This window comes from Neocloeon triangulifer, unplaced genomic scaffold (assembly GCF_031216515.1).
Source record: "Neocloeon triangulifer isolate White Clay Creek 2 clone unplaced genomic scaffold, ASM3121651v1 ptg000006l, whole genome shotgun sequence".
In the NCBI taxonomy this organism is placed as follows: domain Eukaryota; kingdom Metazoa; phylum Arthropoda; class Insecta; order Ephemeroptera; family Baetidae; genus Neocloeon; species Neocloeon triangulifer.
Window position 1 is genome coordinate 561,301 of NW_026775549.1, and position 26,622 is coordinate 587,922.

A 26,622-nucleotide genomic window follows, 5' to 3' on the forward strand; every position below is an offset into this window, starting at 1 on the left:
AAAAGTGTGTAAGCAAGCCGCGGATAAATAGCTAATCAAGATAAAAAAAGCCCTCCCGCAGGACCATTATAATTTTATTGCAGTTTTATTGCCGCGGCTGTTTTGCGTATATACATAGAGAATGAAAATTTCCGCGAACATTTTCGTTTTTTAATTTAAGAAGAGTTAAAAATAATGTCCGAGCACCGAGAGAATGAAACGGGAGAAAATTCATGAGGGGCAACCAAAGTATTTTTTATTTTCAGTTTCATGCAGCTGGAAGGCAACAAAGGAAGATAATCGTGTTGGGCGAAAAAGCAGCTTTTTGGCAGCGAACGCTTGCAGCAGAGCAGGCGAAAAGGTCGAGTCCTCTGAAGGTGGTGCTCGGCGAGCCGTCGGTCGACTGGTGCGGCGGCGGCGGTGGTGGGACGCTCCATTTGGAGGTTCGCTCGTGACGCGGCGCTGCTCAAGAGGAGCCCCCCGACACCGGCCGCAGGATTCACAAGTCGCTCATCCTCGTCGGCAGCAAAACCTCCCTGGATCACTTCTCGGCCCGCGCGGAAAAACGCGTAGCTGGATGGTGGCTGGACTTGCAGGGCCGCACTGAAGCCCCAAAATGACCCCTTCGACCAGGTAAGAAATTATTTTTTGGCAAAAAGATTTTTTTTTTTTTTAATTTTAAAATGAAACTTGATCGTTCATTGATCCGAAATGTGGCAAATGCCAGACAAAAAAATTATTAGTCGGGAGCAACAATAGAGAAATTTGACGCCAGCGACCACAACAAATGCTACTTCTCCAATCAATAGTTCATCAATTGTGGTCAGATTCATTACTTCTACTCGTCAAACAGTTTCCATTTTTGCAGACGGGCTGTCCATTAAGTTCATCAGAGGCGTTAAATAAAGCAGAAAATTTACAATCTTCATCGCTGAATAAAAGTAGAGATAACTTTTTTTAAATTCTCAATTGGTACTTTCAATATGCAAATCAGATTTTGAATTTGAATAAGTAGGCTTTCCGCGTTGAATACCATAATGGTCAACTTCTGCTGCAAATGAAGCCATCAATTAGATCTGTAAATCGATTGGTGAATCTTTTTCGGTCCCTTATTGGACTTGGCCGTGCAGACATTATGTGAAAATTAAGTGGTTCTCTTTTGCACTCGTTCCGAGAACAGCCACAGTCCTAACTAAAAGCTCTCACGTGGCCAGATGCGGTTTGTTCGGACTGGAGGTGTGGGACAACAACCTCGAACGGCAGCTACTTTGTATATGATTTTGCTCAAAATATACGTGCGTATAATCAGCTCCCGTTTGCAAAGTGCGCACCAGCGCGAGACAAGGAATCTCATTCGTTCCTCGAACAACCTGTCCGCCTACCGAAAGTCGGCGAGGAAAAGTGTCTTCGGCCCCAGAGAGACACTCTTGCGTTTATATAATAAATGTAATCCGCGCTTGTCTCTCGCTTGCTGCGTATTTTATTAAAAAATCGCCGCATTTCGCGTGTTTTTGATCGGGAAAGAAATCAAGAAGCATCACTGCAGGAGCAAGGTCGTCTTTTACAGCGCATAATTATACATGCGCACGGTGATACGTGAAAAGTCTCCTTTTTAACGGTAATCCACGTCGTAAAACAATAAAAGAGCCTCGAAAACAAACGCACACGCGAATATATACGTGTGACATCGCGGATTCCTCGACTTCCGTGAGTTGGTCTGCTTTTTCGAGATGCAATCAAAATTTCAGTTCTGAGAGATACAGCATGATAAAAAAGGCTGAAAATGGAGAATTTTTTTAAATCAAGAAGTTAAATTAATACCATTAATAATTTACTTCGGAAGAACAAAAATATTTTATTTAAAACATTTAAAAATTCTTTAAATATTAAATAAATAAATAATTTTATGAAAAATTTTAAAATTGTTAATCACATATTCCTTTAAAATCACAAACAGTGCGATAGCCTCACGCGGAGTTCAGACAGTTTTGTGCGACAGAGAAGATATGATAATTAATGTGCATGCAATCACCAAAAAGAACTTAGGTGGAAAAAAAATAATTGCCTAAATTCACAATTTTATAACTTTTTGACTTAGATTTCATAAATTACTCACAAGATTAATGAAAAATGAAATTATTTTGTTAAACAATATCTCACTTTTAGTACACTATTATTTTCCCCATTCTGAGAGATTTGTTACTAATAAAATTTTAATTCAAAATTTTGTATGAACAATCAGTGAAAATTTTATAATTTGACTATTATCTTTTTACATCAATCCAATATTTTTATCAGCTTAAATCATTATAAACTATAAAATGTTTACAATTAATTCACTAAAACTTATTTTAAAATTTTCAACGTTTGTAGCAAATATTATTACTGTGCCGTGCACCAATTTTCGGGAATTAGGTCAATAGTCTCTCGCGCAAGGAATGTTCTCCTCAAAATTGCGAGCAATAAACAACCGCCTTTACACACCCCCGGCCGGTGATGCTGAATTTTATTATTGTTACGCGGCGAACACATGCTTTGTATCAACAGTGACGCAATTATATATTTTGCCGGTGCTGGTTCCTGCCGTGCTAGAGAATTGTTATTTCAGCGCGCAGAGATGGGCCGAAGGAAGGCATCTTCGCTCTCCGTTGTAGTCTGAAGCGAGTGAGAGGGACAGATAGAAAGGCTACTGCCAAAGAGAAGCTCTTTTGCGGCCGCTCTCGCGCACTCAAATTTCCGTGTAATAATCAGATTTGACGGGTGAAAAAGGGCTTTTGCAGCGCGCCGCCTCGTAAATGATTATTCAAGAGGCAACTCGCATGACAGATTCTTCAGTGCACGCTGAGAAATTTTGTTTTATAGAGATATATGCATTCTGTATGCTAATAGGGAAATAAATGGAGGTCACAATTTGCCTAAAAATTTAAGTATTAAATCATTTATTTCATACTTTTTGAGCAATTATATTCCAATATTAATTGTGCAGTAAAACAAATTAATTTTTCATTTAAAATATGTCTATTGAAAATTGAAATTTAAAAAAACAAAACTCGTTAAATCTTTTTTCAATGGAAGTTTAAGTTTTTAATGATATCAATTTCTCATTGAATAATAAATGTAAAATAATTCAATTGAAAAAACATTTTTCTGTTGGAAAAAATTAACAAATGATTTTATAATTGATATTTTTAAATCTGGAAAAATCAGTTAAGAAAGAACTTATTTCTGCTGGGTTTCCAGCATTTTTCATATTTTATCTGTCCTCAATACTGGGCAAAACAATGAAAATATTTCAAAAATTCCTTGCTATTTTTTGAAAGGATTCTTGCAATATGTTTAACGGCCAAGCTGTGGCATGATTTCATCCTCTTTGTCGGAGCACAATAAATTTTCCAACTCCTCTGACCCGTGAAACAGAGAATCTGCGACCTTTCATGCGCGCCTTGTGGTCCGGCTGGATTATAGAGAGACAACGTAACAAGTCTCGACGTTGAGAAAATCATTCTATAGGAAATGATTTTTTGTTTCTAGACCACCGAATTAATTTCCATTTTAATTGAATAAATCTGGCGAATTTATTACGCAGACACCGCGAAACAACAATTATCTGCAGCCGAAATCAGAGGGGATAAATCAATTAAAATCCAGAAAAACTTGATACCCCGCTCGGGGAGAGAAAAGTCAAATTTTTTATGCATATGGCGGCCTGCGAATTATTTATGCGAGGCGGGGAGACGAGAAAATTTTATTTTCAGCCGGTTAGTGTAAATGGATCAAATTAAACACGGCAGAGCAACTTTTTGAGCGCGCGCGGCTTAATAGAGATGGGTGCGATAATAAAATAGGTAAATATAGAGAGAGAAACAAAATATTATTATTTAATTTACCTCGACGAGCAAGCGAGCGAGTCTCGTAAATATATCGCCAGAAATGTTTGTAAAGGAGGAGAGGCGCCTCGGCTCCTCAAGTTGTTATTTTTTGTTGTAATTCTCAAACGTCATCTTTTCTGCCTTTGGATTTTGTACCTCTGCTCTCTTCACGGAGCCTCATTATCCTCCTCTCTCTCTATTATGTCAATTAGCAATCGTAAAAGGCTTTTAAACCGCGCGTCGCGGTGTTTTTGATTGTTTGACAATACTTTTCTCTAATCACCTCTTTTATTTCAATGTGTCAGATTTATTAACTTGAGCTGAGTCATCTCGAAAACACCATTCACCTCCAACAGTAGTGCATTCCAGCAGGGTGATGGAATTTGAACTGCATTTTCGAATTAAAGAAAAATAATAAAATCAGTTAGTCAAAATTGAAGGTACAAATAAAAATATTGTGCATTGAAAAAAAACTGAGTTATATGAAAAAGAGACATTTTACAAAAACTCAATTTCTTTTTATTTGTTGTTACCTATGCAAATATAATTCATTTTTTTGTATTAAAATTCAATTAATATTTAATTTATTATATTGAAAGATTTTCTTTACTTATAGTTTTTATACATTTTATACAAATTTACGCTCTACTTGAAAATATATTTCCCTAATAATGATCCTATAAAAAAAATCTTATTTAATTATTTATGTATAATCCTTTACCATAAATTACTTTCAACTTTTTAAAAATTATTTTAATTAGACGATGTTCTTTCCACATTCTTTAATCATTGTTGAAATTTTTGACGTTCAGATGAAATATCCGTGTCTTGCCCAGGTATAAACAGCAAGATTTAAGTAATGCCCAAAGAAACACTCGATGTCTAGCATGTTTCTGGCTGTGCAAATAACACAAAACACATTCGTGAGTGTCTTAAATTAAGACATTCATTACCTCTAATTTCCACCACCCCTTGCACCGCAGCTTCTCTGGCTCGTTAAACTAAGCAAGAGAGCTTGATTTGCATTTTTGATGGTGCGGGGGCTCGGCGTTTTGCACTCATTACCGTCACTCCAGATCTCTATGAAATAACACTGCGTTCCGTCTGACTGGCTTGACTGACTGCAGGCGCTCGCTTGATCACCGCCGCCGTCAGAGATCCCTTGGGGATTTTTGGAAGGGCTCTCTCATGAAAGCGGCGCAGCGGGAGTTTCTTTTGATGAAATGTGAACTCAATCTTCCAAGTCACTTACCTTCTCGTTTTCGTGCAGTCTCTCAATGAGTTTGCTCTCCTAGCAAATATTAATAAGTTGCGAGCTCCACCCTGTTTCCCAACAATATGGCAAAAGCTAAACCGAAAATAATATTAAAGGTTCCATACTTTTAGTAATTAATGCTTTTTATCTTTGAATTTAAATACACACAATTTCTCGGCACTCTTAAGGGATGAAAGAAAGGTTCATCGAAAGTTCACTTTTTGTGCCAAAAGAATCTTCAGGAATTTCCTGAGTTGTAGCTTCATTTGATACAAATAAGCAAAGCAATTTGCACTTCTAGAGATTGTGATGAATTGAAAAAATGCTTTTGGTTCATTCATTGAACGCCCGTTTTATCCAATATAGAAGTGCAATATTTTTTTTATCTCAAATCATGAAAATTTGACTCCTTTCAAAAATTATTGAAGTTAAAAAATTAAATTAAATTTTAATTAAAATAATATAATAAAATTTCCTTTTTGTTATGTTATCGATATAATGCGTTTTATTATTAATCATACAAAAGCAGGGCTGCGTGAATACGTTGGTAAAATTTATCAAATCCTTTGCCCATATATGGAAACTTGTATATTGTGTATAAATGCTTTTCTGAGTTTTGCAATATTTCAAATCGCCGCTGGAAAAACAATGATGTCAAGTAAGTGGTGTGGGATTTGCTGGAAGCTGAGGGCAATATATCACAGTTGGAGTTGTCAAAGCGTATTTCTGATTTGACATCTTTTATTCAAACCGCGCCGTGCTAAGCTGTATTAATACCAATTGAATGGGCACATTCTTTATTATTATTATTAGACAGGTCCGTGACCCATCTGGTGCGCGTGACTATGTTGCCATTTGATATTAAGCAGCAAACAAAGTTTATAAAGTTATTTATGAAATCAATCACTATACGAAAAAGAATACAAATTTTTTTATTCTTAAAAAAATTTACAAAGCGCTGAAAGTCTAATGGCAAAAATATTGACAATTTTATTGCAGGTTAAATGTTGTGCTGCCAGTTTACAAGGAAATCAAAATCAATATATAGCGACTTCTACTGCGTGAGGTCAAACGTGTATTGAGTATGCCACATAAATGGCACCATTATTGAGTGATTAAGTGGCAACACGCATACCATAATATGTATATGAAACGCCAAGATCTTCTCTGCAATAAGAAGAGGTGGTATTTGTTTTGAGGTTGGAATTTTCGGTTTTGCTATCAAATACAAAATGAGTGAGGCCCCCCAGTGCGAGATAAAGATTAAACGTAAAAGGGCCACAGCCCCCATGCATGTGGTGTCCTGTTTACCTCTTTGCATACCACGGCGCGTCTCTCGCACTGCGAAATAACATAATAGGCAGAGGCACACTTGATGGCATTTTTATCTCTAGGTACTTTTTCCACTCTCACAGTGCTGCCGAGGCCGATGATTAACAGGAGAGGCGCAAATTTCGCAGGTCTCGCGGTAAAAATCCAAATTATTTTCACACTATTAGCGATAAAAATTTATAGAAAATCTATATTTTTATTTTGAAAAAAAATATTTTTCAAAAATTTCTTACGGTTTCCACTTGAGAGCATTTGAGAGATTTACAAAGTTAAAAAGTTAATAACTTAAAGGGTTTCAAACTATAGTTTAATAAAAAGTTTTTTAGTTTTTTAGTTTTAATAAAAAAAATTGATATTAATAAGTTGCTCACAATTGCTCACTATTAATTTTTTTCACCACCTTTAAACATAACAAAATTAGATTCTTATTTTTATTTTGACTATTCAAACCTTTGTGAGTGTCAAACTTCAGAAGCGCTCATTACTTAAAGCCCTAATACACTTTTCTGCTCAATTTATTTTTCACGCATATGGCGATAAGCATCGCTGCGGAGCCAAAGTTTAATAAGCGTCAAAAGAGCTAATGTGTCGAGATGGAATCTCTCTCTTTCTCGCAACACACTCCTTGAATTTCCTGACGTAATGAGCTATTTGCACCTCTCTTCCCAAAAGCTCTCACTCTGCGGCACTTGGGCGCCAAAACGTGCGCCGCCGCCACGTTATTTTTCTCTTCGCAGGTGGAACCCTGCCGTGACGCGTCCAAATCCCCACTGATTAAAAATTTGGAAGGAGTTAATTAATCAATAGCCGGCGTGCGGAAAAAGCATGTAGCTCCAGTGTGAATTATTTTGCGTTTCCCTCTAATTTATTATTGCCAGGCTTTGGGTAATTTGTTAAAATGAGCCTCGCGGGCCCGCAGCGAATGGACCGAGCACTTGAACTTTGCTTCGTCCCAACATTAGCAAAAATCCCATGGCTAACTCCAAACTCAAGCTTCTTGAAGTCTCAATTTCTCATTATGTAATAATGGTGCATATTTTTACATAATTTCAATAACCACTTTTCAATGTCAATAAATTATTTTCCTTGATGCTGTGAAGCGATGAAACTGATTATCAAAATGGTAAAATATAATATTTAATTCGATTTAATTGTTTCACTTAAAAATATTTTTGTTTTTAGCATTTATAAAAGTTAATCAAATTAAAAAAATATAAATATACACATGTTTACTTTTTAATTTTATTCTTTGTATTTTTGCTAAAAATGTTTATAAATATGCAAGTTCAGTGTGTATTTTGTAAACAATTTTAAGAAAAAAAAGTCGAAAGGGACTAACTTACTTGAATGTACATTTATTTACCTGCAAGTCAATGGCCAAGCGTGTCTCGTTTGAAACAAAATACACGCACCGGTGCGAGCTTGTGGGTCTGATAACCGCACAATAAAAACAAACATGAACGAAAACCCCATCTTTGCCCTTCGAATGTCAGAAGAATGATTTCCAGGCGTCATTCCGCTTGAAATGATCTCTCAAAAACGTCAGCACACATTGACAGATTTACAGTTTTCTTCATAAATCGCTTAATTTCGGTGGACGTCTCCGAAACAATTTATTTATAAATAATGGGCCTTTGACATTGAATTTTATTTTATCACACAATTTTGATCAAAGTCAAATTTTCTCTTTTGTAAGAGCTAAAAAAAAAAGTGTGAGTTGAGGCATCTGATATGCATGACCACGTCCTTCTCGTCGTTTTGGACGGCGGGTCGTGATCCCAGTTAAAATCGTGAGCGTTCCATTTCAACTCTTTAATGAGATATATGTGCTCTGCTCCTTGCCCACGCACTTCACGCCTGTTGCATTTTAATTAATTAGCTAATTGCACGACAGACAGAAACGTCAAGCGATTTTTTTTCTCTCACTCCGTGCGTGCGTGCGCGAATTTTTTGGACTTTCAGACTGGAGAGGAGGTTCTTTCCTTGTTAATTAATAGCAGAGCGTTAAATTTATTCCGACTAATTTCAGAATCGATTCTCTCCCGCTGTCTGTCTAGATGCTCGGCAGATAAATTCCAACTGCCGCGAACTAGATGTTTGAGCTTTTGCATAGGATATAGAGGAGTTAATAAAACGCTGTTTTACAAGCACTTGCTCGTACATTCTTCAACCAGCGCGTACTGTTCGAGAGGGAATAATTAATTTATGGCCCATTGTGGAGAGGTTCTTGTAAAAATCGCGCCCTTTTTGCACCGCTTGTCTGAAAGAAAAGAGAGAAAACGCTTGAGGAGGCATTTGCTTATCAATCGTGAATATCTAATGGCCAAAATTAGTGAAATTGGAGAAGAACAAGTTTGACATAATTTGTTAGCGTATCGACTGACCAGATCTTTGGCTCCTTGGCTGAAAATTCCTCAACTCCACTGAGTTTGGATTCTTATGGTCGCGGGAAAATTCTCTCAAAAAAGATTGGCGCACCTACCGAAAAAGGATCCGTGTACAATGCGTTAATTTGTGTAACCCAATCCACTCTCTGCTGCAACTCTCGGAGAGCACGAGAGACGAGCAAGCCCGTGTAATTAACAAAAATAATTCGGTAATTTTCATATATGTCCATTTCTCACGTCAGGCGGGCCGAAAATAAATACAGGTTTTAAACCCGTTCCAAAACGAGGAGAAAAAAATCGAAAGCAGCGGTTAAGATTTGCGCTACTACCCGCAGATCGCCACGCTAATGAATTGTCTTAAAATATCACATTCATTAACTTCCAAACAAACACGCAAGGCTCGTCTTGGTCAGCCGTGTGATTCTTCGTGTACGAAGTAAAATAAAAGTTTTATTTCAGACTTCAGACACGATAAAAAAAATCGTGTAATTGTTTAACTTTGAGAATAAAAGTGGGTCTTTTAATTCTTTTATCGTTTTTTTAAATAATTTTTTAACTGTGTTTTGTGTTTGAATTTTTCAAATTTTCACAATTTACATGGTAAAATTTAAAGGGTTTGTTTAAGTTTTTTTTTTCTCAAAATGAAATTAATTTTTCCAACACCTGATTTTTCTCGTATCTATAAATAAAATGTAATTAGAGCAAATTAAGGGATCATAATTAAAAAAGTACTGATTTCATAGTAATTTTTCCTTGAACCTTGGCATTGAGGTTGAGGGTCAAACTCGAAACTGGTCGTAGACTTATCGTTATTATATTTATTTGCAAAAGTACACGCGTGTTTACAGAAAAACGACGCCAACAAAGGTGACACAAAGGTCAATGAAATCTCAAATTTCTTTCCACTGCTGCCCGCGCTCGCGTTATTGTGAGCAAAAGAGAATCATAAAAAAACCGAGCTTTGTTGCGCGCCAGGCCATAAAATTTGCAAGCAAATAAATTCGGCGACTTCCTGCATGACATAAGAATTGCTGCGCGAAATGACATCACTCACAGGTCTTCATTTATGATAAATCGCACACGCGAGAGACAATTTTTTATCGCAACAATAACAAGAGAAGAAGCTAGTCTTCACGACACTGACCTTTTCCTCGTCTGCTCTCGATTTGAATTAATTAAAGCTGCAATCTATATGCAAATCTCTACATCCAGCAGCTCTTATTCTTTCATTCTCTGCGTTCGCCATCATCGCGCATATCTTGATAGCGCGAAGAATGGTAATCCAATTACAATGCTCCACCCACTGAACAAAGATTGATTACAACAATAAAAATACCAGCCGCACAAACTCGAAGCGAAAATAGACTTTTTTCGATGGCATATAAATGTTTATAGTGTGTGATTCGAACAAGATAAAATTGTGTCTGGCGCTCTTTTATTTTAAGAGTGTGTGTGTGTCTGTCGGACGTTATTAACTGCAATGAGTAGGTACGCACCACTCGCCGCTCAGTTTGTCAGAGGAGTGCCTTAAAGCTGCTTGTAGTGAGCGACTTCATGCAGAAATAATTTTCTTAATTGCTTGCCAAGCTTGAGAAACGAATATGCTTGACGTTTGTCCTCGTATTAGTTAAAACGGCTTGAATGAAAACTTAAGAATAGTGCGTTGGAGTTCCTTTTGTTTGCCTATTTTTTATTAATTTAATTTTCCATTCTAATTTTTCGGATAAATAAATAAAAATAAATTTAATGGTTTGAAATAAGTGAAAATAAGAATCTCACTCAACACTTTTTCTTTGTTAACTTAAAAATTTGAATATCACATTAATTTATTTATTTTAGTTGTAAATCCTATCGAAATTTTTTAGCAAATTTTGGATAGGTGCGATATAATCGTGAATATTAAAATTTCACATCGCTTCTTTCACTTGACACTACTCAAATTAGACTATATCAGTAGAAAAAAATATCAAAAGTTGAAATTTAATTGTTTATAATAATTTAACCAAGTGAACATACAGAACAATAAAAATATTTTAAATTAATATAAAAATATTAAAATTATAAACAACAAGTGAGTGAATTTTAAAAATAAAAGATAATAATAGATTAAAAAATGATAAAAACAAAACTATTAAAATAAATATGCGTTTATAAATAAATGATAATCAACTTTTTAACCCAACTTTTGACTTAATTTTACCTTGCTCTTTTGAAACATTATTCACCAAGAGATTATGTATCTCCAAATTTGTTGCCACTTAAAATTTGTCCACAATAACTCTGGCACTTCAGCACATAATTCCTATAACTCCCTTTTTTGAAATAAGTTGGCAGCTCTTGGCAATAATTCCGCATTATGATAATGCCACGATGGTATTAATTTTACGCCTGCGTGCAATAAACCTGCCTCTCAAAGGCCGATCTCTTGGACGCCGCGGCAAAGCTGTGTGTTGGGTGTATTTAAGGTGCTAAATGACGTGCTTTGTGTCTCAGCGCACAACAATAATACACGCAAATTAAAATATTTCTATACAGTCATGGGGCTCGTAGTTGCCTTGTAGGGAAAAGCAGGCTTGATGCTATCAATCGCACCCATTGTTCGTCCTGATTTATTCGCTCTCATGCTGCTGATGATTATTTTCGCTCGTCCCTTTATTCTCGGCCAGAGTGTGCTTGTAAATGTACTCTTCTGACAAATTGTTTCTTTTCGAAAAAGTGCCTCGGACAGAAGAGACTCCAAACACTGTTCATTTTATCACCCACATAATCTCGCCGGTTTTTTCTGCGTTTTTTTTCTCTTCTTCTTCCCTTTGCTATTCAGAGGAGCAAATATTTTTGTTAGTCCTTTGATGTTGAACAACAAAAGGAAAACGGAACCGTCATTAATTTCGCCTATGAAATGACACTTAAGCTATTTTGAGCATTGTTTGCAAAGGGTGTGGCGAATATTGGTGAAAAATCGGCGCCGAGATTGTGGCTGTTAGAATCCTTACAATTCAATAACTCGCCTTCAAGTGTGAGAAGCACGATGTTATTTTCTTAATCACTGGGTTTTTTAAGAAGACAGCCCGAGGCGGTTTAAATAATAATCATGGTATTTGTTTAAAGGCAAAGGTATATAATTTTGGTTTGATCCTCGCCATAGCTATATATTTCAGGGCTGCCATTCAGTCAGTTTAATTTCTTATGATATTATGAGGTCATCATTGGCAAAAAGTCATAATAAGTAAAAAAGTCAATTAGGAAGAGCTTAGTGCAAAATAAATAAACATATCGAACTTAATTTATTTTCTAGAAATATATTATTGAGGGCGACTCAAAAGACTATTAACCAGGTCTAGGCAAAATTGACTCGCTGGTCTTGATCGGCATAAGTCAATAGTGAAATGGATTGACGGGTCAGAGTCATGGGCTTAACTATCTTAGCTGGTAGGTTAAGTAGTCCTGGGTCAGGTTTTATGCCTTTGAATCGTCTTCCTTATTAAATTATTGTTTTAATTCCAAATATTAATATATTACATTTTTTTGGTAAGATTTGCAGTAGAATATGAGATTTGGCGGGCTTGGAATTTAATTTAAAGAAAAAAACCTGCGCACCTGCCAACAGTCAAAATTTTGTGCCTTGTATATCAACAGTTTGAATTTAATCACGATTGTTGCATTTCAACTGTTTGGTTCATACATTTTTTTGGCACACTCTACTTCAAAATGCTTGATATTGTCAGAATCTTGATGACAAACTGGATCACGAGAAAAATCGTGACCCTTTGCAGCACCACTGGAGCCCCTCAACCACTTCCTCAGGTTGACGACCAACCCAACAAGGTTGACCCTGCTGAGGGCGATCGCAGCTCTTCCGCCACAGAACTCATCACATTTTACGACAACCTGAACGCAGCTCGACCTAAAGAACCACAAGAGTGCCCTCCTGGATCTAGTAAGAAGGAAATCGCCCTTTATTGCGTGGCTCAGGTGGTTCTGACCTTGGTCAACCTGTACTTCATCGGCTTCATCAACAAGATACGGTTGGTCTTCCTGACTTGCCAGATGATGAAGAATATATTTTACATGGATACCCCAGGCGAGGCCTTGCGCGCCAACTGCAAGCTCCTGACCAGATTTTTATTCATGACTATGGCCACGTTTGTGTATTTTCGACTGGCAAACTTCTACATCGTGAAACACATCAAGAAGTGGCGCGTTTTCTACTTTTTGGACAGATTCTTCAAGATCGTCATTCCAAGCTCAATCCGCAAAAAGCTCTGTTGCGTCTTTTGCGCCCGCAGAACCGAATATTACATTCATTGGAGTGATTAATACATCCATTGATTCTGCAGAACGACAAAAATAGTAATTTTATTATCTCAATTAAATCCCTTAGCTTAGAGAGAAATCGGACAAGCAAAATTCACGACTTCCCTGCAGCTCAACGCTTCTTTGATTTGATTTCGCGAACAGATTAAGTTATACTGGAGAGCGAGGCTGCGAGATCACGACCTTTTTAATAATGGCACCATATTACCCGCCCATCTCACTTAATAGTACGTGAACCAATTCAATTTGTAGCTCACGAATAGGATAATTTATGGGTCGTAATATACTTGCAGAGCAGCCCTATGAAAAATGATCATTCAAACTGCCGCTCAGTGGAGAGAGCTATCGCTGTAAAACCGCGAGCTTTGCAATTATTGGCATACATGTGAAGCATCAAATTTGATTTATTTTTTGTTAAAATGAGTCGAAAAATTACAAGTATGAGATTCTATTGATTAGCGCCAGTAAATAATAATGTGCCGCAAGTTAGGAGAATCAATTATTGGCTTGCCGGATTTATCTATTTTTCTCAGCAAGATTAGGAAAATAAAACTGTTTTCAAAATAAATTTCACTGAAGAAATCACCTTTTAATACATAATATTACTTATATTTCTCCTGCAGTGAATAATTTTGGGCAAATTTAAAGAAAAATAATAATTTAAAAAAATATTCTTGTATGCCAAGAAGTTAGATTTTTAAGTTTTGCTTAATAAATTTTCCCTAAAATCTAAGACAAAAACTAAAATTACCACATTTTTTTTCTCACATACGAGACAATAATTCAATAAATAAATGTCATTTAATAAATCAATGCGTTATTCATACCGCTCACTATAATTATGATTATGAGAAGAGATCAATTCCAGTTTCAATTGAAGTGTGGTGACGATAGAAAGACAATCTGGTTTCAGTCGCCAATTTTTTGTGTGTTGCCAGAAGCTCATAACTCAAGTGCAGCAACATGTTTATTTTTAATTACCGTCTCGCCAATTATAAATATGCGTTGCGTTTGGTGCTCGACATATATTTTTTCCTAATAAAAAGTGAGTTTATGAGTCGTAAAAACGGCGCTATTAGTCGCGCGTGCAAGTGATGAGAGTTGCCCCTTGAATTATGAGGCGGAGATGACATCAGCTTTTCTTTCGCGGCGCGGCCTGGCTCTGACATTAACAAAACATATTTTTAACTCCACTCGCACGGAAATTATTTATTCAGCGGATCCCATCGCAAGAATTATTTTCAATTTGATCAATGGACCGTGAAAAGAGGTCGGGATTGCCAAACAAAGAATCGCGGCGGCGCGGCAAGTGATGTGTGTCACTTTTTCCTTATGCGGCTGTCGCTTTTTCTCAATTTTCACTCAAATGCAGTCGAGACGATGGGAATACTTGACAACTGATTTTATCAATTTATTAGACAATAGATACAATAAAATATGTTTAATATTTTATAAACAGTTTATATTTTTGTTTATTAATAAATTAAGTTAGAAAATATTTTATAATATAATAATATTGTTATATTTTTTAATCTGTCAGGTACAATTAATATTATTTATTTATTCCTTATAAAATGCATGGTAATATTACATTCTAATTTATACACTGTAAAAAAATTTGATTATTAAAAATAATAAATTGACAGCACTACCAAGAGGAAGTAAAGACAAATATGCTAGAAATTAAAATAATTTGTGTATTAGGATGTGTATGATTATGATTCATATCATTTTCTGATAAGTAGATATTAAATTCCGAAAGCATTGGTGGAATAATAATTATAATAATAATATAATAAAAAAAAACACTAATATAAAATTCGTACAACATTAATAATAATAAAAATACCTTATCAAGGATAAATGTTCCAAAAAATACATCATTTTTCTAAGTATTGCAATATATTTTATTTTTAAATAGAAGATGGATAACTAAATATATAGCATGATGAATTTTTTGTTTTTGTTTAAAGAAAACTGTCAAATATTATAACTAAATAGAATCAGTTATCAGAAGAAGAGTAATTATTAGTTAAGCAACACGCAAGTTCGGAAAAATTGAAATTTTTAACTTGTCAACAATCGTTTTAACAAACCTAATTCTATAAAAATCTGGCAAGCAAAATAATTGAATTTTCAACCATTCGTTTTGCAGGTTTGGAAGGGTGATGAGCTCTGGAGTGGTTGTTCTGTTGGCGGCGGCGTTGACTTCCCCTTTAGCGGTCGAAGCTCGTAAGTTTAAGAATTGTGACGAATTTCTTGGTTTTCTGATCAAGGCCTCATGCTACAGACAACATAATTAATCGCGGCGGGCGTATTAAGAGTAAAATAATAAATGCTCGTTGAGCTACGTGGTCTTGAGAGTGGTGAGTGCACCGCCGCGCGTGACTTAAGTCTAAACATAGCGCTGATTTATTAGTGGCCAATGAAAAATGTAGTGCTACATTGTAATCCCAGCACTTGGTCGGAGTCGTCGTGAGTGATGAATTAATTTGATTTTCTTGTTGGCGATGAGTTCATGAGCTAAAAATACAGTCTTGTTCTGCGTTAAATGAGATGCGATCACTTCAGACATAAATTAGTTCTAATTTAAATTTCATACAAGCGACAAAATGATTTTTTTCTTAAATGCAATATATAATTATAAAAAAATTTTTACCTTTATTGCATCACAAAAAATTAATTGCGTTTTTATTACAAATAAACTTAAAAGTTCATTAAAATAAGTGTGCTAAATCGCTTTTATAAGACTGTGCTTATATATCTACTTCATACGGTTAATGGTTAATTAAATTGTCTTAAACGATCAATAAAAATTCGCAATTAAAATTTGCATTTCAAATTAGGAAACATAAACCGCCGTCTCATTTAAAAGCAAATGAAGCCATTAATAAAATTTCACTTTCCCGCTTGAAACGACTTTGACAGCAAAAAACAGGCCAGCTGAATGAGTTGGGTCAGGTCAGTCTAGGTCAACGGCGAGCCATTCATTCAAGGCAGTTGATTCGGCAGATGTTGAGTGCATGGAGTTGTCACGGCACGCGATAATTACATTATTCTACCGATCGAATAATTTAAAAACAAACCGGGCCTGTGCGTCGTCCGGCAAAACACGCCCTTGTTGTTTACACACTGATTACCGCGAACACACACAACACATGTGTGTCTATGCAATTTGAATAAATCCCCGGTCGACCCACACACCTAGTTAGGCCTGATGGTGGTCCATACTTATTGAAATGATCGTCTCAAATGGGACGTGCCGCGGCGCTGTGTTTTTTCCGCTCTTTAGATTTCTATCAGTAAATTGGATTTAGCCGTTTGCCGATTCTTCAATTTGAGAGACGTGTATCTGTTACAAACCTAATGAGGCTTTGTTTCGTGTTTACAAATGAGATGCGATTCTTCACGATTTTTTTTTTAAGACGCGGAAATATAAAATAAATTTTTTTTTCGATTTAATTAAAAAAGAAACGATGAATTTATGCACGACTTTGTTGTGTGTCACGAGTACAGAGAGCGAGAACAATTACGTGGAGCTGAATGGACCATGCGCTGGCTACAAACCCGGCGAGGATGACCTGCAGGCCTTTGATTTTATTCGCAACTTTGCGCTGGACCTGCCGGAGACCCAGTACCCTGGCGTGACTCGCGTCAGGGGCTCAAACAGGATGCAGACTGCTTACAGACTCAATAACAATGCTGACCTCCAACTACCCACCAGGTTACACTTTCATACTTTCTCAAGTGCAGCAAGATAAAAAAAAATTTTTTTGAGAAAAATCTGAATTTACTAATTTAGCAGAAGTATAAATAGGCTTCATCCTTTTGCCATTTTTTTTAATGTCACTTTTTAATTTTGGATACGAAAAAATTGAAGACAAATCAGAAAATAGCTTGTTGATTGAATTTTTTCTTTAGAAATTTTATGTTTAACATCTTAATAAATAAATTGGGTAGCAAACAGTGATTAATAATGGTAGAGCCATTTTTTTAATATTTCAACGAAATTTTTTAAACATTTAAATTATTAAATGAAAAAAAGTTAATTAATTCAACAAGGACACAAAGCCTATCTATCATTTTGAGCATCTTATTGATTGTATGATATTTTAATTTCAATATTTAAAAATATACATATATGTGATAAAAGAATTAAATTTGTTTTTCAGGAGTGTGTTCCCTCTGGGTTTACCAGAAGAATTTAGTTTTATTTCAACATACCGGGCGCGCAGATTGCCCGGCGATCGGTGGCACATCCTCAGGATGACTGACTTACAAAACAGGCCCCAGTTCCTCATAACCGTTCACGGCAGAAACAAGACGTTAGAGTTTTCGATCGTCAATTACGAGGGTAGACTGCAGACCCTGTATTTCAAGGATCCTCCAGTAAGATAAACTTTTACAATCCTGCGATGGTGTTGAGCTGAGAAAACTAAACACGCATAAATTGAAACTGTCCCCCGTAGTGCATAATTGGCAACTTCATTCAGCACACAGTTTTTTTTTTTTTTTATTATACACTACTTTTGTTTAGAGCGTCGCGCGCTCGTGAAGATAATCTCTCTCTCGTTTTATACAGTCCCCCCTTTTAAAATCTCCATGTCAATTGTAACCAGAAACATTACACCTAATAAAAAATAATCCGAGAAGCCTCCGTGGGAGTGAACATGGAGGCTGAGCGAAAAATTTGCGCGTCTGATTTTGCAGATATTTGACAAGGAGTGGCACAAGATCCACTTCGGCGTGTTCAGGGACAGGGTCGAGCTGTACGTGGACTGCCAGCGGACGCAGGAGCACAGCCTGCAGCCGCGAGGGCCCATCGACGTCAACGGCAAAATCGAAATCTCCAAGATGGCCAACGGCAGGCGCACCGTTCCGGTAAGAACAAACGGCGCTCATTCATCATAATGTAGTTGCTGCTCGCTTAAAATGGACCATTATTTACGATTGCAAGGCAGAATGTGCGTCTCGGCCGGGGCAGTGAAATATCGGTCCGAGTGCCTTACTTGACAATGGAACTTTATCAAAAGTCGCGGTCTCGCCTTCGCCCTGCCTCTGTCGACGGAAATCATTTCTCAGTGTTCCATTCATTCATACAATGTAATTTCATTTTTTTACTTTTCATTTCTGCGAAAGAACGCACTTACTCACACTGCCCCAAGGCCGCACTTCTTGCATGATATATAAATAAACAATGCAGTGTATTTATTATTATTGTTACGGCGAAATAATGCACTCATTTTTTGCTAATAAATCACGGGGGGTATGTTGTAGCCCGGTCGTGTGTTCTGCTCTCTCCATTATAATAAATGTGTCGGTGCGTTATAAAACCGAGAGTACAACACTAAAAGCTGCTGCAAGTCTCGCTGCTTTCTGAGAACCGAAGCATGTGGGGAAGATGTCGCGCCAGAGATATAATTCGCTTATTCATCTTGGCGCGTTCTTTTATTTTAACAAAGTCACTGAGCAAACACGCACTAACCAAACGCTGAAATATTTGTTTGCAGATTGATTTGCAGTGGATGGTGCTAAGTTGCGACCCGGAGAGACCGCAGCGAGAGACGTGCGGCGAAATTCCTGTAAGCATGGTGCATCCATCCCCGCGCGTCTGGCGCTCGCGAAATGTGCAGAAAAAACGATTTAATCTTTCTGCCACCCACGCGCTCTCGAGTGGAAAAACAGACGCGGGTGTCTTTTCTCTCGTCGTTACTCAGCGATTGCTACTTAAAATTTTATCCTCTTTTATCGCGGCCTCTGCTCCTTTATACACTGTGCAGAGGATGAAAAGTTGGCACTCATAAAAATAGCCAGGAATTTTTTTTTTATGATCCGGTATTATTTTGGTCATTGGCCTTTTTTTATAATCTTGCAAACGAGATGGAAGAAATAAACCAGTCATTGCGAGGGAAAAAAACAAGTTTGCAACGGAATTATGACATAAATCTGATTCACGAGTACTTAGAGTTAAAATTTTTTGACTCGGTTCAAATGAGTGTGTGTGTAAAAATACCTTCTGCTCGTTAGCGCTGGTTAGCACCAAGTAGCACTATACCTTGTGCAAAACATGACCCCTTGCAAAAAATCTTTGAACGACGAAGCCACTACTCATCGCAGAGGATGAATAAATTTCTACGCTTTACGTGATTAATGTGCTTTTGCAGAGTGCACCGAAAGCTGCCGAGGGATCTTGTGATCAGACAGTGTGTCCTCAAGGACCACCTGGACTCAATGGCACAAACGTAAGTAGGGCTTGCGATTTTATCTCGTGCTCCGATTCACGGAGTGTGATATATATTTACAAATACATAAATAAAAGAGCGAACTGGAAGCGGTTTGTTTCTGCTTCTCTGTCAGCAGCCGAACAGTGAAATGTGGTGTTATCGGTGCATAAATTGTGTGTGTGCCCAGTGCTGACTGTCGCTTTTTGCGCGCAGGTGAATTAATTAATTGATTTTCAAGTGGCCCATGTAAGTTGGGCACCAAGCAAGAGACTGGACCACACACGCCAGGCAGGTGGTACCAGCAGCGGCGGCGCTCAGATTTCCTTTCAGATTAATTAGGATTACTTACGTCAAAATTTCTAATTCAGTTGAACGATTTTAGGGCACCAAAGGCATTGCTGGTGATTTAGGAGATCCAGTAGGTTTTCTAAGAATAAAAATTTTTACGTGTCGGGGTTTTCTACTCATTAGCGCTTGCTGAACTTTTAGATAGTTTTTGGACTTGTTCTTTTTTGGCTTTTTCCTATTCGAAAGAGAGAATGACAGCTGTTTAGGCGCACATTATTTATTGTATTGAGACTAACAAAGTAATGCTATTTAGGGCAAAGATGGGCGGCAAGGTCCAATCGGCCCTCGAGGACCAATAGGGGTTCCGGGGTTCCCTGGTGACAAAGGCGAGAAGGGAGAGTCCGGAGTGCCAGTAAGCATTTTTGCATGAGCATCTTAATAATTTTCGTCATGCCTAACACTTGAAAATTTTGCAAGTCATAAATTTGAAAGTAAAAAGATTATAATGAATAACATATTTTTAAATAAAATTCTTTAATAACTACTAATTATTGTAGAGTTTGTAAAGCCTTTCCAATATAGTCAGTTTTTTTGTAGTGGAGAAGAGTTCATTTTATTTCTATTTTTTTGCATGTGGCTACATTTTAATTTTAGTAAAACTGAAGATTTTACCTTTCAAGTTCACTTTCTGTATGTTTCATCACTTTTTGGGGCGTAGCTGGTGAGTCTGGTGCTCAAGGACCACGAGGGATTCCAGGTGGGTTACAAAGTCAACAAAGGCAGGGCTCGCGCAATAAATTAACTTTCAATTTATTGCAGGCGCCATAGGGCCTCAGGGTTTACCGGGACGAGCCGGTCAGAAAGGAGAAAGGGTAATTATAACTTGTATATATAATTTGCATCGCTTGTCTTACGGAGAGCAAATTAATTAATAGCTCTCACTTATGCATATTTAACAACATTAATCTTCAACTTCCGTAATAATTTTTTTAAAACCAGGGCGAGTTAGGATTTAAAGGCGACTTGGGTGAAAAGGGTGAAAGGGGTTCCGACGGACTACCTGGAAGGGATGCCATTGCCATCGAGGGTGAATCGATTCCAGGCCCACCCGGACCAATTGTATGATTATTATTTATTATAATTAATTATCTTCTAACTTCTTTTATAAAACTAGGGCTTGCCAGGACTTGACGGTGAGAAGGGGGACAAAGGTGACGCAGGTGCTAGAGGAAGGCTTGGTTCAAAAGGAGAAAAGGGCGACCAAGGCGATCCAGGCCCACAGGTAAATTGCAAATAATTTATTTATCCGAAAAATTAATCTTGTCCCGGTAAAAAACGTTTTATTTTTAAATGCAATAAATTATTTTTGAAATTTGGAGATTGATCGAAAACTTTCAGGGCTTGACAGGGCCTGCAGGTCCACCGGGCGCACCAAGCTTTATCAGTAACAATGTTGACGCAGTACCTGGCGAAAAAGGCGCCCAGGGTGACAGAGGCGAGCGCGGTGAAAGAGGAAGCAAGGGAGATAAAGGTAGAGTTTGAAATGTTGTTTCACGTTTGTGTGTGTGTGCCATATTTATGGGATGCCAATGCGAAAAATTCGAAAGGCACGCCTATCACAGATATTTGGTCATGAATATCAATGAATTTGTGCTGTATGGATGGACCACTCCTTTGAATCATTATAGCTGCTTTGATCACCCTTTATTTTCAATCAGCAGCAGACCTGCCTACGCACACACACCAATAAAAATACATTTTATTGTTTTATAATCTTGATGCTGCTGCCTCGATGGCCACTTATAAAAAGAGGTCCTATTTGTCAGTAAAAATAGACACATTTTCGTGTCTTGAATTAAATAGGTAGTTTGTAAGCATAAATAAGAGATTGAAAGGCCTATTTAGTAAACTATTGAAATGTTTTGTGCTGGATTTTTGAGAGAAGATTAATTTTAGCGTTCATACAATAAACTGGCGATCTGCTCTTTAGGTGCAAAGAAGTTTTTGTAAACTGTCCCAATTTCCTGACGATACAGAACACATGACCTCTTGCCTGCGCTTGACAAGCTAACAAAAACAACACGAAAATGCAGCTGCTGCGGCAATGCATTTTGTGGAGCACTTCATCCATCCGCTTGACTTGAAGTGTATTTTTAGGTGAAATCGGAGATGCGGGGATTGATGGGAAAGATGGGTTAAGGGGCCTGCCCGGAAAAGATGGTGCGCCAGGTGCTTATGGAGAAAAGGGAGACCAAGGTGACCGAGGCCTGATAGGCCCGCAAGGCCCCCCTGGATTAATCGGTCCACCAGTAAGGAAGTTTTAAGTAGAAAAGATTCAAATGAGTGTTTTATCTTGACGTTTTAGGGAGCAAGTGGCCCTCCAGGTCCAAAAGGCGAGGAAGGTGAGTTCCTTTTTTTGCTACAATCCCTGTTAAATTACCAGTAAAATTTTAAATAAAATTTCAGGTAGAAAGGGAGATGCCGGTCTGGATGGTAACCCCGGATTACCAGGTTCCGCGGCAGCTGAAGGTGATTTTACAATTATTTTAAACTAAAGAAGGTTTGGAATATAATTTGATATTTGATTAGGATCACCGGGACCTGCCGGGGACAAGGGTGACAAAGGTGAAAGAGGAGAGAAAGCAGACAAAGGAGAAAAAGGAGATGCCGGTCCTCCGGGGGCGCACGGACTCATCGGAATGCCTGGCCGAGAAGGGCCTCAGGGTGAAGAAGGTCGAAGAGGCGAGCGAGGCGAGAAAGGGGACCAAGGGCAGAAGGGCTCACACGGCTCTCCAGTAAGTTTATTAGTTTAGTGATCAATTTTCTATCAACTAAATACTCCCTCTCAGATTTGTCATTTACACAATTTACCAAATATAGTGTTGCTATTTATTGTTTTAGATATAAATTTTTAAAATTCCAAGTCCATTTATTGAATTTTTTTATGGTTATTTCAAGTGAAAGGTGATAAATTTTTATGTAGAATTATTTTTTAAGGGTGTAGCAGGAAAACCCGGAACTCCTGGTGCGAATGGAAAAATTGGACCAAAAGGAGATGAAGGTAAAGTTCAAGAATTTTTTTTTTATTAATTATTACAGCGTAATTATAATATAAACTTGGGTTGATTAGGAGAAAAAGGGGATTCTGGATCGTCAGGTCAAAGAGGCCTTCCTGGACTTCCAGTAAGCATTATCATTAGATTTTTTATTATTATTAAAAATTTTGTAATTTTTTAGGGAACGTCAGGTCCTGCCGGTCCCATGGGGCTACCTGGTCTGCCAGGGAAACCTGGATCACAAGGCCCTGCAGGTCCACCCGGTCCACCAGGTGAAATGGTCACAATTACAAGCAATGCTGTATCCGACAGCAGCAACTTTCAATCGGTTATGGGTCCTAGAGGGCCACCGGGACCACAAGGACCGGTAATTTGTTAAATTTATCTTATTGTTACAATTAGAAATAATTTATACTATTAATCCATTGTCATTTTCAACAACAGGCTGGTGAGCGCGGAGCAAACGGCGAAAGAGGACCAGAAGGCCAGCCGGGAATGCCGGGTATGCAACCTGCTTGACACACTTGTGAAGCGAGCTGACTAGTTTAATTCTTTATCGTCAACATTCAAACGTCGGATTAAAATATTAAATATTTCTCCTAATTAAAATTATTTTAACAAAAATTACTACCAAAAAATAGATATTCTTTAAAATTTTAAATGGAATAATATTTTATCTTTTAGGCCTCCCTGGGAAAGATGGACCTTCTGGTCTGCCTGGTCCTCAGGGTCAGAGGGGGCAACCGGGTCTGCACGGAGCTGTGGGGCCCCCCGGCCGGAGTTTCACCGAAGCCGAGGTGAAGGAGTTGTGCATCAATGTGATAAGAGGTATGTTTTTTAAATTGAAATTCTTTTTGATTTTGGGCCATTTTATGGGGAAAACGAGTGCCGATTGTAACGATCGAGCCCTCTTTGCTGATAAAATTTTCAGATTACATAAGGGAATACGCATCTACGCTCGTAGGCCCTCCAGGTCCACCAGGTCGTGGGCGGCCTGGTCGGCAAGGCCCTGCCGGCCTTCAGGGATCTCCAGGTTTGAATTTCTCTGTCCTCGACAGGCATGCAGAGCTTGGAGCTTTGTCAAAGGCGCAACCTTTCATTGGCTTATGTTCCATTTTCACCCCATACGCATTTTTATTTACCCCCATTGTGTATGACTGAGGTTTGGAGGCGGGATTATTCACCTTGATTAACATAACACGAAAATTATGCGTGTCGCACAGAGAGGCTGGCGGAGTTTATTGAGGATGTTCGAGGGCCCCCAGGTCCACCTGGTATCGGTAGGATTGGAAGACCTGGCAGAATAGGGGTCAAAGGGATCCCAGGTAGCTACAATTTTAAGCAGCACAGGTCGCAGGGTTAATGGAATCAATAAAATCTATGTCCAGCCTTCTCATTTGATTGGATCACACAATTTCGACTTCGTACATACGTACATTTGGCCAGCATCTTTTCTGCTTTTGATTAATGCGCTAATTTGCTTTTTTGTTCTTTATGCACGTTTTGAAAACACCTAAATTATCAACCCGATTTAATATCACTTTTTTATAATAAATTTGCATGTTTGTTATTTGATTCCATTAATCAGCTAACCTGTGTGCTCATATTTACTGATTATTTTCAAAAGGTGACCCTGGTCCTGCCGGTCTACCTGGAGAGAGAGGGTTCACTGGACTTCCCGGAGCTCAGGGTCCTGTAGGTCCAATGGGACCTCAAGGTAAATTTTTGAGACTATATTTTATTTTATTTAAACACCTTCTAAAATAATTAGGTGAGAAAGGTGAAAAGGGCGAGAGGGGGCCTGAAGGTGTTGGAATAGAGGGGCCACCAGGTCCAAGAGGGCACACAGGTGAAACTGGTCCAACTGGTGTAGGGTTGCCGGGTCGACCAGGTGACAGAGGCGAGCAAGGCAGACAAGGTGAATATTTAGCTTTAATTTTTCGTATTTGTTAAGTAAAACTTGTCATGCAAATTTCAGGCTCGCCTGGAGTTAGGGGACCACCAGGCCCTCAGGGTCCACCTGGTTTTTGTGAATACTGCAATTACGCTAACAACATCCAGTCCGCAAGACAAGAAAACTCGAAAGGACCGTGAAGGTGCATCCCTCCATGACGCAAACTTAATTAAATAATTCACGTTTCACTGCCAAGAACTCTTTTGCCACAACAGAGTGAAGGGGTGGGTGGAATTAAATTTTAATAATTTTGCTAGTCTTAAGCTATTAAAGCAGGTCCTAAATTTGTATAACGTTGGATAACTCATGATGAAAAAAATAAGTAATAATTATTAAATATTGATCACCACATGGAGTCATGTTTGTGTGCTTTTGATATAATTTTAAAACGTAAATATACAAGGAGATTTACTGTGCAAGGACCAGAGAGTGCCATAACCAGTGACTTTAATAAATTATGTAACATGACACGGAATAGACGAATAATAAAGAAATCAAAATAAAATGTCTGCACAATGTTTTTTTTTTTTTTTTTTTTTTATCATTTTTCGCCAAGTAGGGCTTCAAACGGAGGAAAAATTATAAAACAACAATATTAAATAAAAAACATTTTGACTATATTTATTTTTTGAAATTTTCTTCTGAATAAGTCTAGATTTAATATTTTATTTTATTTATTAAAAAATTCTCTCGATACAGTTATTGTATTATAATTTTTATAAATTTTCTAGTGGGGTAGAAAATAAAAAAAGAGATGGATATTATGAAGGTGAAAATTGAAAAAAAAATTGTACTATTATGAACAAATTCCGCCTCTTGAGCTGAATTTGTCTGTGCTAGATTTTATTTCTTAAGAGGCTAAAAAAAAGAGATGGTTACGATTTGAAACTCTATGCTTTCATAAATATATAAAAAGGGTTCATAAGATCAATTATTAAAAGATTTTACTTATTTTCATTTATCGACAAAACCATTTAATGTCATCGACACCCATCGAATAAAAAAAATCAACCATAGCAAGCAGAGTAATTAGCATACCTGGGTGTTTCACACTCAGAATCAATTGTATATTATCCAGGAGGCCACTGCATTTGGCGGCCGCCGAGAATGTGAATGTGCAGGTGGTAGACGGACTGGGCTCCATCCTTTCCGTCGTTGATGACCAGTCTGAATCCGCTGCCCAGACCTTGCTCTTTGGCCACGCGACGTGCCACAAGCAGTAGGTGTCCCAGCAGCTGTGTGATAAAATGTTAGTTTCAGAGAAATAGCTAAACACACAAATTAATTTTTTACTATCAAAAAGTCAACAAACCTGCTCGTCCGAGTCGTCAGCAAGGGAGAGTTGCCGGATTGGTTTGCGAGGAATCACCAAAATGTGCTTCGGGGCTTGCGGACTGATATCGTTGAATGCAACACACTAAAAAAATATGATTAAAAAATTAACTTTAAAAATCTACAAATCTTGACGAACAAGTAAATTACATATTATATTTGTGAATTTGTAATAATTTATCACATCTATTATAATGGGCAATTTAATCAACTTTGAATCAATTGTCACAAACTAAAATAAGGAAAATAACCTTGTCATCCTCAAAGAGAAATTCGCAAGGAATCTCTTTCCTCGCAATCTTGCCAAAAATAGTGTCCTCCTCGCCACCGGCTTGTTGTGCTTTTTGCACTTCGTCACCCATGGTGTTTTTGTAGCGCAAGGTGATCCTGTGGGGCAGACAACATCAGTGAAAGGTGGATTATTTGATGTATTGATTACAAAATAACACAATAAAAGTTAATTGATAATTAAAATTGCAGAAATAATTACGTGCGCTGCAAATTTGTAGAAGCCCGAGCTCCTGTTATCAACCGGCTGATGAGTAGACGCATGCGTACTGCGTTGAATCCTGCGGATTTCTGCTTTTTACGTGCCGAAAAGGGGGCGTGGCACGTCAAGCATTTGAGTTGAG

The 26,622-nt window shown here is 37.6% G+C and overlaps 2 protein-coding genes across 3 annotated transcripts; one reads left to right on the plus strand and one right to left on the minus strand.

The window, feature by feature from the left end:
• The first annotated feature begins 454 nt into the window (after positions 1–454).
• On the plus strand, positions 455–25,173 carry LOC132194457 (collagen alpha-1(IX) chain-like). Of its 2 annotated transcripts, none has more exons than XM_059615743.1 (26): positions 455–612; positions 15,292–15,368; positions 16,653–16,860; positions 17,309–17,525; positions 17,847–18,017; positions 18,647–18,718; positions 19,301–19,378; positions 19,962–20,060; positions 20,360–20,405; positions 20,468–20,520; positions 20,648–20,767; positions 20,823–20,930; positions 21,047–21,179; positions 21,806–21,957; positions 22,014–22,050; positions 22,115–22,177; positions 22,238–22,443; positions 22,646–22,709; positions 22,779–22,831; positions 22,886–23,071; positions 23,149–23,206; positions 23,389–23,532; positions 23,636–23,737; positions 24,332–24,421; positions 24,476–24,622; positions 24,683–25,173. In XM_059615743.1, the coding sequence occupies exons 1-26, from the start codon at positions 596–598 to the stop codon at positions 24,796–24,798; spliced, it is 2,817 nt and encodes a 938-aa protein (XP_059471726.1). In that variant the 5' UTR covers positions 455–595; the 3' UTR covers positions 24,799–25,173. The 2 variants fall into 2 exon arrangements, with proteins under 2 accessions (XP_059471726.1, XP_059471727.1); XM_059615744.1 differs by lacking the exon at positions 23,636–23,737 and adding an exon at positions 23,928–24,029.
• Positions 25,174–25,585: 412 nt separating this feature from the next.
• LOC132194263 (adenosine 5'-monophosphoramidase HINT1) lies at positions 25,586–26,609 on the minus strand. The gene is made up of 4 exons (XM_059615434.1): positions 26,481–26,609; positions 26,242–26,377; positions 25,971–26,075; positions 25,586–25,893 (listed from the first exon to the last, which is right to left on the minus strand). The coding sequence occupies exons 1-4, from the start codon at positions 26,540–26,542 to the stop codon at positions 25,729–25,731; spliced, it is 468 nt and encodes a 155-aa protein (XP_059471417.1). The 5' UTR covers positions 26,543–26,609; the 3' UTR covers positions 25,586–25,728.
• Positions 26,610–26,622: the final 13 nt, after the last annotated feature.

What these genes read in the sequence shown, in the direction of transcription:
- LOC132194263 (XM_059615434.1), bottom strand. Translation starts at nt 26,542, where the DNA reads ATGCGTCTACTCATCAGCCGGTTGATAACAGGAGCTCGGGCTTCTACA. An exon ending in TCTACAAATTTGCAGCGCAC is followed by an intron (nt 26,378 to 26,480) that starts GTAATTATTTCT and finishes TCTGCCCCACAG; the next exon opens with GATCACCTTGCGCTACAAAA. An exon ending in TTCTCTTTGAGGATGACAAG is followed by an intron (nt 26,076 to 26,241) that starts GTTATTTTCCTT and finishes ATATTTTTTTAG; the next exon opens with TGTGTTGCATTCAACGATAT.
- LOC132194457 (XM_059615743.1), top strand. An exon ending in GAGGCCTTCCTGGACTTCCA is followed by an intron (nt 22,832 to 22,885) that starts GTAAGCATTATC and finishes GTAATTTTTTAG; the next exon opens with GGAACGTCAGGTCCTGCCGG. An exon ending in AGGCCAGCCGGGAATGCCGG is followed by an intron (nt 23,207 to 23,388) that starts GTATGCAACCTG and finishes TTTATCTTTTAG; the next exon opens with GCCTCCCTGGGAAAGATGGA.